We start from the raw sequence: 16643 nt of genomic DNA on the forward strand, positions 1-16643 counted from the left end.
ACATCATTCACACACAAAGGGAAATCAGCCCCTTTGCAGTCTTCAGGTGCGCTTCCAGCCAGAGTTCCCACTTACACAGAGCAGCCACAAAACGCCTCTGCCCGGCACAAAGCTAGAGGTTACTCGTGAGAAAGCTGGAAGATAACTGCAAATGTCTGGGGTTTTCAACTTTTATTTTCTATTCTAGCAGCTTTTCTTTCACATCCTCTTTCAAACATCCAATGCAAGAAATTATGAGTGCCTCACATTTGCCTTAGTTTATCATGAACCGAGGTATACAGGCACAGTCAACAATACAAGGAAGAAAAGGCAAAATGTTTTCCATCTTCCTGGGTGAAGAGAAAACACAACAGGTACAGGCAGTCACAGGCCTGGAAAGGAGTACAGCTCTCATATCCTGCTAACTGGGCAAAGGCAAAGGAATAAAAATGTCTGGAGACATTTGGCAGTGAAGTGTTCAAAACCTTTTAAAAGGCCCTACCTTTGGCCATTCCCCTATCAGGGAATGTCTCCTTAAAAGATAATGATGGAGGGAGAAATCAAGATGGCAGCATAGGTAAACACCTGAACTGCTGCCTCGCACAACAACTTCAAAACTACAACTAAAAGACAAAACGGACAACATCCAGAACCACAGGAAGGCTGGCTGAGTGGAAATTCTACAACTAGAAGGAAAGAGAAAAGCACACTGAGACTCACAGGAGCTACGGAAGGCAGAGGTACAGAGGCCCACACACGCGGAGAGGGCTGGCAACTGAGTATGCAGCTGTCTTTGTCAAGCGGGAGGGAGACACAAGCTCCCAACTGCTCTGAACTCCAGTTCCGGGCGAGACTCTGGGGACCCAGACTCATACGGGGAGAAACTGGACTGTCTGGCAGCGGGCGGAACTCGAAGGCGGCTTTCTCTCAGAGGTGCTTGCAGCGATTACCACGGGACACTGAGAACCAGGGGCCTCTTAGGGCAGGGTTGACAGGAAGCCATTGCTGTTTGCTCCGCCCTGAGACTCCGCCCCACCCCAGCTGTGCGCAGAGGCTTTTGCATAAGAATGGCCTGGTCTTTTGAAAACTAAACTTACCTAACAAACTGCAGCTGAGTCACTGAGACTCAGAACATCCAAAAGAAGGCCCAAGGCCCCACAGCAGCTTGCACTGCTTCACAGCTGGGCCTCATCTGGGCACCTCCAAAACCCAAACAAAGGAGAGGAATCTGCAGATCTCTCTGTAGTTCCTGCTGGGTGGCCTCAGACAGAAGCTAAATTAGCACCTCCTTGGAGATCCAAGAGCCAGTGTACCCAGGGGTCAGAGTAGGACCATCCAGATTACAACTCCTCAGATCCATAAGGGACACACTCATAGGGCAGACTCGGTGAGCACCAAAGCCCCACTGAAGCAAGTCTTGCCCCATAAGGGTGTCTCCAGCACAGAAGTTCTCCCATCGTAGACACAGCTGATCCTCACAGCCAATTGGCCTGGAGATCAATTCCTCCCAGTGATACCAACAACAATCAAGACTTAACTACAACAAGACTGTGCACACAGCCCACAAAGGGGTGCACCAAGAGTGTCCACCTCAGGTAACTGGGGAGGCTGAGCCACTGGGCCCTATAGGACACCTAGCACACAAAGCCACTCTATCAACTCAGGGGAGCAGCCAAAATGCGGAGACAAAGAAGCAGGTCACAAATGAAAGAAATGGAGGAAAGCAAACAACTGGATATAGAGTTCAAAACCACGGTTATAAGGTTTTTCAAGAATTTTCTAGAAAAAGCCGATAAATGTAGTGAGACCCTCGAGGATATGAAAAAGGACCAACTAGAAATTAAGCATACACTGACTGAAATAAAAAATAATATACAGAGATCCAATAGCAGACTAGAGGATTGCAAGAATCAAGGCAAAGATTTGAAGTACAAAGAAGCAAAAAGAAAAAAGAATCCAAAAATATGAAGATAGTGTAAGGAGCCTCTGGGACAACTTCAAGCGTGCCAACATCCGAATTATGGGGGTGCCAGAAGAAGAGAGAGAGCAAGATACTGAAAACCTATTTGAAGAAATAATGACAGAAAACTTCCCCCACCTGGTGAAAGAAATAGACTTACAAGTCCAGGAAGCACACAGAACCCCAAACAAAAGGAATCCAAAGAGGACCACACCAAGACACATCATAATTAAAATACCAAGAGCAAAAGACAAAGAGAGATTAAAAGCAGCAAGAGAAAAGCAGTTAGTTACCTACAAGGGAGCACCCATATGATTGTCAGCTGATTTCTCAACAAAAACTATGCAGGCCAGACAGGAGTGGCAAGAAATATTCAAAGTGATGACTAGCAAGAACCTACAACCAAGATTACTCTACCCAGCAAAGCTATCATTCAGAATTAAAGATCAGATAAAGACCTTCACAGATAAGAAAAAGCTAAAGAAAGGTGTTCATCACCGCCAAACCAGTATTATATGAAATGCTGAAAGGTATTCTTTAAGAAGAGGACGAAGAAGAAAAAGGTAAAGATAAAAATTATGAACAAATACATATCTATCAACAAGTGAATCTAAAAATCAAGTGAATAAAAAATCTGATGAACAGAATAAACTGGTGAATATAATAGAATCAGGGGTATAGAAAGGGAGTGGACTAACAATTCTCAGGGGGAAAGGGGTGTGGGGGGTGCGGGAAGAGACTGGACAAAAATCGTACACCTATGGATGAAGGGCAGAGGGTGGGGTGGGAACCGGGTGGAGGGGAGCTAATGGGAAAAAAGAGGAACAATTGTAATAATCTGAACAATAAAGATTTATTGAAATGAAAATAAAAGATAATGACGAAGGATTTTGTAAAGAAATGTCCACTGCACAGTTCAATGTTTACAATAATGAAAACTTAGAAATAACATCTATGTCCAAAAATGAGAATTGTCACTAGGAACTATGAAGCACCTTTTAAAAGTAAGCAGACTAATATTTAACATGAGAAAACAGTCACATTATGTTAAATTAAGCATGTTACAAAACATTATGTATACAATGAGGTCATGAATATTTTTTAATATTTTTACATTTGTGTAAAGGGGGGAAGACTACAAATATATACAGTAATTTTAACACTGGTTATCTTTAGATGTGGCAGTACACAGTTTTTATTTTTTCTTACATTTCTCTATTTTCTACTCTACTCAAACAACAAACGCAAACTGTACAATATTCCTTTAAAATTAGAACTCCTTTGATAATAAGAACAACTTGTTGGGGGATTTTCTACAGCTAATTATGATGTATATGCAACTGAAATAACTGATAAAGTAACCATGATATTCAGTTCCTCTTTTCCTTTAAAAAATCTTGGGATAGTTTAAAATGGTGGCAAACAAGCGAATACATCTACCAAAATCAGACAGTCTGTTACAAATAAGTCTAAACAAACACCTGGAGCAAAGCACCTTGAGGCTTGTAACTTCAAGCGATCAGATGTTGAAGGAGGGTGGGGGTAGAAGAGGGTATGGGGGTATAAATGGTCATGGGGGGGGGGGGAATTAAATAAATAAGATGTAAAGGGAAATAGAATAAAATCATTGGGAAACTGCTGCACTTGGTCTAAGAGCAAGGCCATCTTCTAGGGAGCAGGCCTGTTCCTTCACACCACAGAGGAGAACAAGCCTGGAAGCCCAAGTTGGGTCCATACAAACTCCTTTTTCAGGGTAACTTCATAAAAATCAGAGTGACAAACCATTTATGAGGTTTCTGACGTGCGGTTTTATTTTTATTATATGTAATGTAAGTAGGAGTTTTAAGTGTGACTTACAACTGACCCTTGATAGAATGCTAACAAAATTTGCCTGTATTTTAAGTTTAATGAAGGAGATATTTACTCTTTAAAAACAGCACAAAATAAAACATAATTTCCCTTTACCTTAAAAAAAAATTGCTATCAACTAAACTTCAAGCTCATCAATCAATTACAAACATTTACTGAAGGTCTACTATGTGCCAAGCACTGTTCTAGATGCTTGGGATATGTTAGTGAACATAGTACATCTTTAAAAACACTCTCAATTATAATTTTTTTAAAATTGTTACATGACATTTCAACAGCAACCTTTGGAAAACTACGGATGAGGGTTTTTTTAAACACTTAACTTTTTTTAAGACAATGCTTTAAAAGTCTTACACTGAAGTTATCTGATTATAATCTTAATGTGCAAATTGGGTTTCAAATGTACTATATAAACAAAACTCATTAGTTTGAATTGGATAATAAAATTCCACAAGAAAGGTTAAGAAAAAGCAAAAATTGCTACAAGCAAAGCATATTATCACAGCCCAATAGGGAAATTCAATGATAAAATGACATGGTCTTTGGAATCTCCACTAAGCCTTCTCCCTTATCTGTACAAGGTTTCCTTGCAGACATCAAATACTCCCAACAATAAAATATCTCAGTTTACAATCATTCATAAAAACATTCATCCATCTCTATGAATGTCTACGTATCTAATTTCAAACAACAGATAAGCTTTCCTTATAAGCTTCCCTCATAGAGGGAATGACTTCTAGCTTTTCCCCTAAGAAACCTACAATAAGAGACTGGGCAGAAAACCTTTATGGATCCATCTTACATAACAGGTTCTGTCAGAGATGCTTTCATCCACTGTTAGCTAGCAGCTCAGTATCTCACTCAGTTCTCAGATAAGGAAACAAAGGCCAAGAGTGTGGTAACGCAGAGAAGCCAGAGAGCACGAGATTTAAGCACAGAACTAACTAGAGCCACATCAGTCTATAATACTGAAGTAAGTGCCCCGCTGGATTTCTGGATCTAAAGCACTACCCCAAGATGAAGACAAATCACATGTTATAATAAAATGAAAAAGAGAAGTTTCCAGACAGCATCCCCTGAAAGGCTGTATTCAGTGTAGTGACAAAACCTTAAGCGACACGGAAAAGACACACCGCCCAGCGTCCTCCCCAAGACACAGGATAGCGTGTCTCTGATCTAAACATCAACTGTTAGAGTGAAAACCACTTAATTCCTGGAAGAAAAGAAACACATTGAGGAGTGAGGCTGGCAAAGGACTGGGACCCATTTTACTACTGCCCGGCTGTGCCTCATCACCGTCCAGGGACCCAGGCCTGGCTGCGGGTCGCCGTCAGAACCCTAACAGCAGGTACAGCTGAGGCCAGTGCCAAGGAATCAGGTCGCGCCCGAAACGAACAGCTGTCGAAAATGTGTCACCTGCACCCCAAGCTACTGGAACCATTTTTCCTCACTGCAAAGAGGGCCAACTTTAGAGCTCGGTACAGCGGCTCCTCCCCGCCCTGGGGCCGCGTTCACACCCCGGGGCGCCTCTCGCTGGCCCCCGGGTTCCCGAGCCCTGCTGACGCCCGCGCCCCACCGCTCACCTCCAGGCGCAGGGAGGCCCCGCAGCCTCGCAGAAACTCACGGATGTTGCTCAGACACTCGCTCTCGCTGCGCGGATCCGGGTAGACCTGCAACACAGAGCACAGCCGCTGAGCACAGACGCTGAGCACCGCGGGGGGCCGCGCCCGCGCCGCGCCCCCAGGCCAACCCGCGGCGGCCCCGGAGGGAGGCTCCGGCGGGCGGATCCGGGCGGGAGAACCCGGCGGCCCAGAGCGCCCCCGGCCGCCCCCGCCGCTCGCTCGCCCGGCCAGCCGCTGCCTCTCCTCACCCTCTTTCCTTCCTCCCGGCTGCACCAATCTCAGGCCCCTTCCCTCACCAGGAACTGGAGCGAGCGCCGGAAGTGACGTGTTCAGACCGCGCCCCGGACGGCCCCCCGCGCGCCATCTTCCGGTCCTCAGTTTAGCCGCCCACCTGGCCCCACGCGAAGCCTCCTCTTCTCGCTCTCCGGTCCTCATCCTCGGACTCGGCCCACCTGGCCCTGCCCACGCGCGCCCTCCTCCTCCCGGCACCTGGTCCTCATCCTCCGACTGGGCCCACCTGGCCCTGCCCACGCGCGCCCTCCTCCTCCCGGCACCTGGTCCTCATCCTCCGACTGGGCCCACCTGGCCCTGCCCACGCGCGCCCTCCTCCTCCCGGCACCTGGTGCTCCACTTCAGACACGGCCCCCTTGGACACAGACTGCCCCGTCCAGAGGAACGCGGGTGAACTCGGCCTCGGTGGCTTGAGCAACCCCAAAGGGGCTGTAAAGAACCCAGTGTTTCTTCAGTTCTTCCCCACCTTGATTGAGCTAAGGGGAGGGTGGAGTTAGCATTTTATTACGATGGTTTAAAATAATTAGCAATATAAATTATGCATGTTGTAATTACAGTGCAACGTTTCTTTTCCCAAATACAGACCATGTGCTTCATGAATGATGAACGAAAATCGCCGATTACAAGTCAGCGAATAAGTCAGCTGGAGAGAAACTGTGGCCAATGCAGCCGCACCACAGGTGAAGAGCAGGAGGAGGGCTCCGCAGACTGCCTGGCGCTTGGTCCTGGGTAGAACTGTGAGGGCCACCGGTCACACATGTAAATAATTATGGACAGCCTCCCAAGGCCAGAAACATGAAGGAAACCAGGAACAGTACCAATTACACAGAAAATCGAGGGAAAAGCCGGAGACATCAGAAGAGCTTTTTGCTGTATATGAAGGCATTAAGTTTTGGCAGTTACACCAAATCATCATCCAGATTTCTAGCATTTTTTAGGACATTCTGGCCTTTTTGTACTGTCCTCTAGGGGGAAATTAGGACATTCCATCAGGTCTCTGGAATACTGTGGTTTCATTTCAAAGTGCTCAGGACTTTTACAATTAATTACAAATCAAAACAAAATCAGCGTGTTGAGAGGTGTGAAGAGGGAGGAAATGTAACTTTTCTTCCCCGATAATTTAAAAATTCTTCAAAGAAAGTGCCAACATATTTCCCACCAAATTTGAACAGATTTTTGTTTTTGTAGACAGCAGAGTAGAACATCAAAACCAAAGCTCCCTCCTAGTTCATTTTGCTCCTCTCCCTAAAAAAATTTTGAAAATCTATGTTCCAAATGTGTAGTTAACATCTAAAGTCTTCATGTTAAATAGTTGCAAAGTATTAACTTCTGACATCCTGTGCATTGGGGGGGGGGGGGGGGGCGGGAGGGGGGTGTCCCTCAGCCCAGCCTGCACCCTCTCACAGTCCGGGACCCCTCGGGTGATGTCAGACATCCCTCTCGCAGTCCGGGGCTCTCACAGTTCCAGACCCCGGCTCCTTACCTCCCGCCTGCAGCAGAGGCAGGAGACGCTCCAGTCACTACCACTGCGCTCAGCAGCCCTGAGCCTGGGTTCTGGCTGAGCAGCGCTCCCCCTGTGGGGGCACACTGACCACCAGGAGGCAGCTCCTGCATTGAGCATCTGCCCCCTGATGGTCAGTGCCTGTCATAATGACCAGTTGTTCCACTGTTTGGTCAATTTGCATATTAGGCTTTTATTATATAGGAAAAGGATGACTCAATACAAGATATAATACCCATCCTCCATCTAGAAAAAAATTATGAATGTGCTCTTCTTTAAAAGTCAGAAATTTCACATTAATTTCTCCTTTAATTCATTGCCTTCCCACTTAATCCACAAAATTGTATTCTAAGATCATATAGATTTGTGCTTGAAAATGTTACTGATCACACTGTTTTTGCAAGGACCCATATAATTACAGTTGGTCCTCATTCACTGATTCTATTTGCAAATTTGTACTATTTGCAGTGAGTAACCCCAAAATCAGTACTTGCCACACAGTCATTATGGACATGTACATAGAAGTGAAAACTTTGAACTGCCTTATACACACATCTCCAGCTAAACTTGAACCAAGGCCATGCTCTGCACCATCTTGCTTTAGCTCATAAGAAAATGTCCTTTCACAGTCTACTAGTGTCACATTTTTGTTGATTTCACCATTTTAAATGGCCCCCAAGGGTAGTAGTATTAAAGCACTGCCTAGGGTTCCTAAGCACAAGAATCTGTAATGTATCTTACAGAGAAAATATGTGTTAGATAAGCTTCATTCAGGCCTGAGTTGAATTCAATGTTAATGAATCAACAAAATGATATATCCATAAAAAGGAAGAGAAGATTTGCAAATCCATACATGAGGCTGTTCCAGAAAGTGCTAAAGTAACAAGTGTGTGATGCGGCGATGGAAAAGCAGCTAAATTTGTGGATTCATGAGAGGACAATAAAAAGAGTGTAGTAGACAGCTTTGTTATGAGGCTAAAGGCCAAAGAAATTTACAGTCATGTTACCCAGGGTGAAGAAAATGTTAAACCTTTCTCAGCTAGTGCAGGCTGGCTCGCAGGTTTCAAAAGGTGATACATACCACATGGAAAAATGTTAAATTTGCAGGCAAAGCAGGTCCTACAGACCGGAGGCTGCAGAAGAATTTTTAAAAATATCTGCTAAGCATTATACATGAAAAGGGTTATATGGAAGAGCGGTTTTTTAATGCTGATGAGACGGGCTTGTTCTACAAGAATGTTGGCAAATGAACCTATGCAATGCAAATGGCTTCCAAACCCGCTGGCTTTAAATCATGCAAAGACCCGTGCAACCTTGCTACTGCGTGCCAATGTAAAGGGTGACTTTAAGTGCAAACAAATAATGGTACACAGAGCACAAAACCCAATAGCACTTAGAGGAGAAAAACCTGAACCTTATGCCAGTCCATTGGAGGTGGAACAAAAAAGCATGGATGGAGTCCGAAATATTCTGGGATTGGTTCCACAACTGCTTCATCCCAGAAGCCAAATGCTATCTCCATGGCAAAAACCTTGCCTTCAGGGTTTTGTTAATTTTGGATAATGTTCCAGTCCATTGTCATTGAAAAACTCAAAAATGCCCACCCTGACACAGAAGTTCTCTTCATGTCCCCCCAAATACTGCATCTCTCATCCAACCTGTCACTCAGCACACAAAAAAAATAGCATTCAGCATTTGTTTTATAGCAAGGAATTATAGATGCAGCTCACACCCAGAGAAGCAAGAGCGGAAACACCAAGCTCCTTCCCTGGGAACTACACTTAACATCTCAGCATCATGCTGCCGTACCTTTGAACTGTGTGAGCATTTGTGCTTTATTCTGATTTATTTAATGCATCCATTAGCAAGATGTGTCCTAAGGTTATGGCTTCTTCACTTGATGCACTACTACAGCTGACGAAAGGTTTCACAGGAATGCTCTACACTCCGGTAGCAGAGGAAACCTGTATGTTGAAATGAAAGGAGTTTTATGATGTAACTTAATTCTTCGAAGCCTTCTGAGTTGCACAGCCAAAGTCCAGATATAATCTATCATAAATACATTTTAAAACCATCAGTTAACAGTTTGATTAGGGTCCCCTGCAATTCTGTGAAAGCTAAGAAGTAGAAATCCCTGAGCTGCAATTCCAAGCATTAGTTATTCACTTCTAATAAACTAGGCTTTTCCATCAAGAACTGTAATCAGGCAGAGACAGTCCGGAAATTATTGTAATTTTCCTTTCAAATATGGCTTCTGTACTTAATATTTTATAAAGGGTGTGTCTGATGTTGAGAATTTGCTACAAAACTAAGTCCTGAAGCAATATTAAGGTCAGACTCAGCGACCTCCACAGCTGTCCAATTTCCTCTAATACCCACACCACACTGAGTGAGAACCAGCTCCACCCTCAGGCCACACAAAGCGCCAACTAAGGCAACTGCCTGCTCTCTGACTCTGAAAGTGTTTAGAGAGTCTCAAGTGTAGAGAGAGAAAGTGCATGAGAAAAGAGAATAGGCAGTTCTCTGTGGTAACAAGTTCAGTGTTACCACAACTCAGATCAAGAGTATAGAAAACTTAGACAGTTTATACTACCTGGGAAACACTTAACTCCCAGGACCCTAGTTCTCACAGATTCTGATTGAGTAGGTCTAAAATACAGCCCAGAAGTCTTGTGTGTGTGTGTGTGTGTGTGTGTGTGTGTGTGTGTGTGTGTGTGTTTGAAATTCTCCATCTGACTGATTTGCAGCTGATTTGGAACATCTGATATTAATACAGCACAGTATTTCTCAAATGGACACATGCATCAGAATCACCTGGAGTAACAGACTACTAGGACCTCTACAGAGTTTAAACTAAGTTTGGGGTGGAACCCAAGAATTTGGATTTCTGACAAGGTCCCAAAGATGCTGATGGTACCAGGACCATATTTAGGGAAGTAGTGGTATAAGTAGGCAGCTATTCAAGAAATGTTCTGTTTTTCCCCATTGGCAAAACAAATTCCCAACTACAGAACAAAGGTCTCCCCAGGTCTCTGCCACCAACAACAGCCTCATCGCTCCAACTACAAAGAATCACCTCCTCTGAATACCTGTGGTTCTGTCCGCAGCCCCCACCATGTAGCTGTACCTACTGATGAGTGCCTTATCTTACCCTGTTGGACATAAACTTCCTGAGTGCAGGTGCCCACAGCATGTCCCGTTAAATAGTCAGCAAATATGACTAAATGACCTACCCACTTAGGCCACTGAACTCACTAATCATAGAGAAGTGAGAGAACCTTAGTGTAAAAAGGTTCTACATTCAAGGCAGGTCTGTTTTTTTTACAGATGACCTGCCTAAAATTATGCAGCTTGATCCATCACCAACCTGCTCTGTGCTCCAGGATGCTGACCTGTGAGGACTGCAGCAACTGGCTCGCTCCCCAGTGCGCTGGTTTCTGGTGGAATTCAGCCAACTGATGGTCCTAACAGGAACCAGGCCAGCAGCCACCCTGCTGAGCTGCAGTGATGTGCTAGAGCTTCTCACAAGCTCTGGCTGTGTGCTTCCCACCCCAACTCTGCGTTCAGTAACATCACCTTGGGGACTTGGAATCAGGTATGATGGAAGTGTTTACACCACAGGAACCAACAAACAGTACAAATGAGGGATCCTCACCACAGAGCCCATTGTTAAGCCTTTACCAACACACCACTGGCTGTGTTCCTTGACTGAAGACACAGCTCCTGTCAGGAACCTTCTATGGCTAAAGCTCTCACGGGCTCCAGGAACCTGCTTCCCCCATTTTTCCCTTCAGGCCTAGGGAAGCAGTGGCTTCCCAGGATACTTCCACATCATTACAGGATGTCCTTATCCCTGCCCACACTTTGTAAATAGCCTCTTTATTAAACTCTTCCAACCACCTCTGTTTAGCATGCTGTTTTCTGCTGTGACCCAAACCTAGTTAGTTTCCTGGTGGTAGGTATAGTTAAAAATAAAACCCAGTGTCCCAGCAGAAGATAGGATATAATTTAGAAAAAGGATTAACCCTTTGCACTCGCTTTTTTTCTCGATTCCTTTATTCTAATGCTAACCGTGTCGAGTCAGACTCGACATCCGAGTGCAAAAGGTTAAATCAATCAAAACAGAACACCACCCACCGCACAGTCTTTTAAGAAGAGGCAGTTTTATACACTGACTAGGGGCCCAGCGCGCGAAATCGCACAAGACCCAGGACCCAGAGTCCTGCGGGAGGCGGGACCCAGAAACCCACCTGCGCCTCTGGTCAAGTCCTCCAGAGTCAAGTCCCCGCCCACCCGCACACAGCCTCCTGCTGATTGGTCGTTACGGCATGATGGCGTGATGACCACAAGCTTTTTATATAATAGATACTTAAGGCCCATTGCACAAAATTCATGCATGTGGGGGGGGCGGTCTCTCAGCCTGGCCTGTGCCCTCTCACAGTTCAGGAACCTCGCGATCGATCGCCCCAAAGAGGTAGGCCCCGCCCACCCGGCCAGGGCTCCACCATTGATTGCCCCCACAGAGGGAGGTCCTGGCCACCCGCCGCAGCCTGCTGGTCAATGGCCTGGGCAGGGCAATCATGGGGTGATGGCCGGGCCCCCGACCAGTCGCATTGCAGCCACCTTGGCTGGCCTGGCGCCAGTGGGTGTCATAGCGTGGTCGTCCGGAAGGTCGTCCGGGCAGTCGTTCTGCTGTTCGGTCATTCAGTCAATTTGCATATTACCCTTTTATTACTATAGATGTTATAGGAAGTAGGGGAAAGGAACATAGGGAACAGTATATATCACATGCTACCTTTTGTGTACAAAAAAAAAAGAAAGAAAAGGCAAGAAGAAAATGCATGTGGGTGTTCAGAAATGCATGGAATATCTCTGGAAGCACATGTTAGAAACTTTTAACAGAGGTTGCTTGCCTCGAGGGAAAGGAAATGGGGCTCAGAGGACAGGGGAAGAAGGAAATTTGCTCTTTAATTTTTTGTACTCCTTCAATGTTGTACCACATGCAAAGTATGATTAAGTAAATACATTTTTTTAAAGGAGCAGCATCCCTCACTAGTGTTGCTCAATGGTTAGAGCATAAGCCTTAGCACTGAAGGGTCTTGGGTTCAAGTCCCAGTCAAGGGCACATACCGGGGTTGCGGGTTGGATCCTGGCCCCAGGGGTTGCGGGAGGCAACCAATTGATGTGTCTCTCTCACATCAGTGTTTCTCTCTCTCTCTTCCTCTCTCCCCTTCATTCCTTCCCTTCCACTCTCTAAAAATCAATGGAAAAGATATCCTTGGGTGAGGATTAACACAAAAAAGAAGAACTCCAATCAAATGTCCTGCTCAGCCCAAGGTGCCTTCCCAGTCCTTAGCAAGCAGGGCCATCAGTGTGTTGGGGTCTTTGCAGGGCCAATCTCCACCACTCCAGGCCAAGATGCAATGCTCTGTTTAAAATCCTGAGCTCATCTTCTAAAAGTCTAATTAGCACTTATTGATTCATCTAATTTTTAATTACCTGGCAGCCACTGCTTTATTTTAATTAGATTGCAGCTCTCTGCTGGTCAGGGATTGAGCACTTCCATAGCACTCTGTGCTCATTCACAGTTAGTAATGTTCAATGGAGTGAAAATGTAGGTCGATGGTGCTCCCTTGGCAGTCTACTGTGCAGCCCTTCCTCTAAATCTAATGGGAAACAAATTAAGCACCCAGCAGAAATTGCAAGGATTTAGTTGCTAAGTATCTCCCCAAAATGCATAGCCTAGGTAGGATTAAAAGTAGTTTATTGAAAGAAACTTAAGCCTTTAATAGAATATATTTTTCTTTTGCTTTCTTTCTTCAACTTATCCCAAAGCCCAAATCTTACATGGATGCTGCAATCATCTGGGGAAAAATAAAATGTCAGTATGGAACTAGCCAAGTTATAAAGGGCAATAAGAAATACGAATGTACAAAATCTCCAGTTCCCAAACTAAATTCAGATATCCAAGACATGTGAAACGTCAAGGAGAGGCCCAGCTTAAATTAACTCATGTGTCCCCTGAGGTTTGGTTCCCACATTTTAAGTCCTTCAGAAATGGTTGCAACCATCCAAATTCATACCATCACCAAAAATGGATTTTTCTTTAAATGTAAGCATAAAACATGCCTCAGACAACCTAGAATAAACTTCTCCACTGAAGTTACATTTTGTTCCCCCAATAACGTTAGGTCAACACAGGCAGATGTGTATCAATCGAGTGAGAGCTCTCTGCTAAACTTTGCTCTGTCTGGCTGTGATCAGTACACCAGGGAAGCAGAAGTTCAGGGGATGGGCCGCTGTCAATGTCTCAGAACATTCCTTAAGCAGAGCCATTTCTTATGCTTTGAAGGATCTTGATACAAGAAAACAGAAGAGTACGAATTCATAGGACAACTCAAGTTGGGCCTTGTGGTCAGAGATCTTTCTTACCTGAAGTTGTCACCTGTTCAAAATGAATAATCATCTTTTTTTTTTTCTCTCTCTCATTCTCATGCTGGTGACCTAATGAAAATAGCCCATATGTTATGGCATAGCATTTTGTAAATCTGAGCCACTGTTTACTTTCTCCTTAAGCTCAGTGTCTATGTTGTTTCTGATCCTTTGCCCTACATTTCCTCTCCTGCTGAACACATGTCAGAATGGTTGGTGGTATCTTCCTGTTGTCCATCAGTGGGAAAGCCTATGGAGAAGGCTTGTGGTCTGGTGGGAAGGTGCTAAAAAATACCGAAAGCAGGAATTGCTGTGTATTCTTATAGTGTCAGTGTGGCAATAGGGCCGAGAACCTTCTAGGAGGGGAGGAACACCTGCAGTCAGCTCTCTGAATGGGACGCTGGTAGTGGTTGGGTATCACAACCTAACGGGCCTACCTATGACCAAGACACCTCAGGTTAAAATGTCAACTCCTGTCCTACAGCCACTGAAGGTATCCCACTGTTTAAATCTATGTTCTCCAGTGTCTCGGAGGGTTTTATGCCTGCCCTGCCAGTCCCCATTTGTTTCACCCTAGCTATTCATGCTTGCTTCTGAACCCCCTTCCCATGGCCTCCCCACACACAACGAAACTGCAGGGCCAAAGTGGGAGCTACAGAGCAGCCCACTGCCTTGTGTATGACCCTCCTGCCTAAAGGATCTTTTGTGTTTAAACTGCCTGAGAAGCTGCATTTAAGGCAAGTTAATGCCTCAGAGCCAGAAGATTGAACACTGACCACCTAGGAAAAAATTCTATTTTAATCCACATGGTAGCCTGTGAAAGAAGGCTGCCTGACTTTGGAGAGAGACTGGGAAGCAAAAGGGAGCCTTCATTTGAGGAAGAAACCTGAATAAGGGGGTAGAAAACAGCTGAGGGCATTTGCTGGCAAGCATGCCTCTATAAATAGCAGCTGAGACCCTCCCTAGAGGGAAAGGCAAGGGGAATACTCACAGCTTGGAATACTCACTCTGTAAAAGCCACTTGCATGAACTCAGCAGCCAGTTGAGACTTTCATTATAACTCTGAGTAATAAAAAGGCTGTACAAAGACCATTCTTTCAACACTCTTAAGTATCAGCAGAGCGTGGGCTGAAATAAATAGGGCTGTGGCTGTGAAGAAGATGTGTAGCTGTCCATATTTGGGAGATATGTTTTCAAAAATCACTTAAAAGAACTGACATTCATCAGTTAAAATAAGCTGCCAATGTATACATAGGAATTACATTTCTTCCATATTACTATAACTGGAATATCTCACTTCATATTTAAAATTAACTATCACATCACTCCTGTGCTCAAAATCCTCAAAAGCGCCCCATTTCACTCAGCAAAAGCCAAAGTTCTTTAAGAGAATGAAAAGACAAGCCACAGACTGGGAGAAGGCATCTGCAAAACACACATCCAATCAAGGACTTGTACCCAAAACATACAAAGAACTCCTAAAAGTCAACAATAAAAAAAATAACCAAAAAAAACCCCAGACAACCCAACTCAAAAATGGGCAAAAGACCTGAACAGACACCACACCAAAGAAGATATACAAATGGGAACTAAGCATATGAAAAGGTGCTCCACATTATATGTGACTAGAGGCCGGATGCACGAAATTCGTGCAAGAGTAGGCCTTCCTTCCCCCAGCTGCCGGCACCAGCTTCCCTCTGGCACCTGGGACCCGGGCTTCCCTCGCAGAAGTCCAGAAGGATGTCCAGTCTAATTAGCATATTACGCTTTTATAATTATAGATTAGGGAAATGCAATTAAAACAAGGGGTTACCCTACACGCCATTAGACACCAGTCCAACACTGACAATACCAAATGCTAGTGAGGATGTGGACCAATAGGGACTCTCTCATTCATTGTTGATGGGAATGCAAAATGGTATAGCCACTTTGGAAGACAGTTTAGCTGTTTCTTACAAAATTAAACATCCTCTCACCATATGATCCAGCAATCACATTCCTTGAATAAATTTGCTTTACCCAAATGAGTTGAAAACGTATGTCCATGCAAAAGCCTGCACACAAATGTTTATAGCCGCTTTATTCATAACTGCCAAAACCTGGAAGTAATCAAGATGTCCTCTGTAGGTTAACGGATAAACAAACTGTGGTACATCCAGACAATAGAAGACCATTCAGCGCTAAAAAGAAATGAGTGATTAAGCCACAAAAAGACATGGAGGAACCTTAAATGCATATTACTAAATGAAAAAGCCAATCTGAAAATGCTACATGCTACATTAATGACATTCTGGAAAAGACAAAACTACAGAGACAGTAAAAAAGATCGGTGGCTTCCAGGAGCTTGGGGGGAGTGTGGAATGAACAGGCAGAGCACAGAGGATTTGGGGGGCAGTGAACCTGTATTATACTGTATGGTTAATCCATGTTATTATGGATTTGTCCAAATGCTCAGAATGTACAACACAATGTACACTATGGTCTTTACTTAATAATATGTCAATATTGGCTCATCAGTTATAACAAGTGTACCACACGTGCAAGATATTGATAATAGGGTAAACTTGGGAGATGGAGAAGGGATATATGGGAATTCTCTGTATGTCCTGCTCAATTTTTCTGGAAACCTAAAACTGCTCTAAACAATAAAGTCTATTGATTTTTTTAAAGTCAAAGTCCTTAGGATGGCTGAGCAGGCCCTGCACAAGCTGCTCCCTTGTTCTCTCTGTGACCTCATCGGCCAACTACTACCTATCCCCCAACTCACACTGGCCTCTGCTGTCCCAGACTTGCCAGGCTAGCTCCTACCTCAGGACCTTTGCACAGGCACTTCCTCTGCCTGAAATCCTCCTCACCCAGTCACGTCACACCTTCCCTCATATTCAGCAAGTCTTTGTTCAAATGTCACTTCTGTTGTAAAACTGCAACATTGCCCTAATTGCTGGCCCTCCCCATCCTCCTCGCTCTCCTCTGTTTCTCTCCGTAACAC

The 16643-nt window shown here is 44.6% G+C and overlaps 1 protein-coding gene across 2 annotated transcripts in view; it reads right to left on the reverse strand.

The window, feature by feature from the left end:
- ARHGEF7 (Rho guanine nucleotide exchange factor 7) overlaps positions 1-16643 on the reverse strand; it is a 138108-nt gene that overhangs the window by 102667 nt on the left and 18798 nt on the right. For both annotated transcript variants that reach the window (XM_079779582.1, XM_079779580.1), the window contains exon 2: positions 5392-5478. In XM_079779582.1, the coding sequence (XP_079635708.1) occupies positions 5392-5478 (87 nt within the window). The remainder of the gene's footprint in view (positions 1-5391; positions 5479-16643) is intronic.

The sequence above is a fragment of the Cnephaeus nilssonii genome, assembly GCF_951640355.1.
Source record: "Cnephaeus nilssonii genome assembly, chromosome: 8".
NCBI lineage: Eukaryota > Metazoa > Chordata > Mammalia > Chiroptera > Vespertilionidae > Cnephaeus > Cnephaeus nilssonii.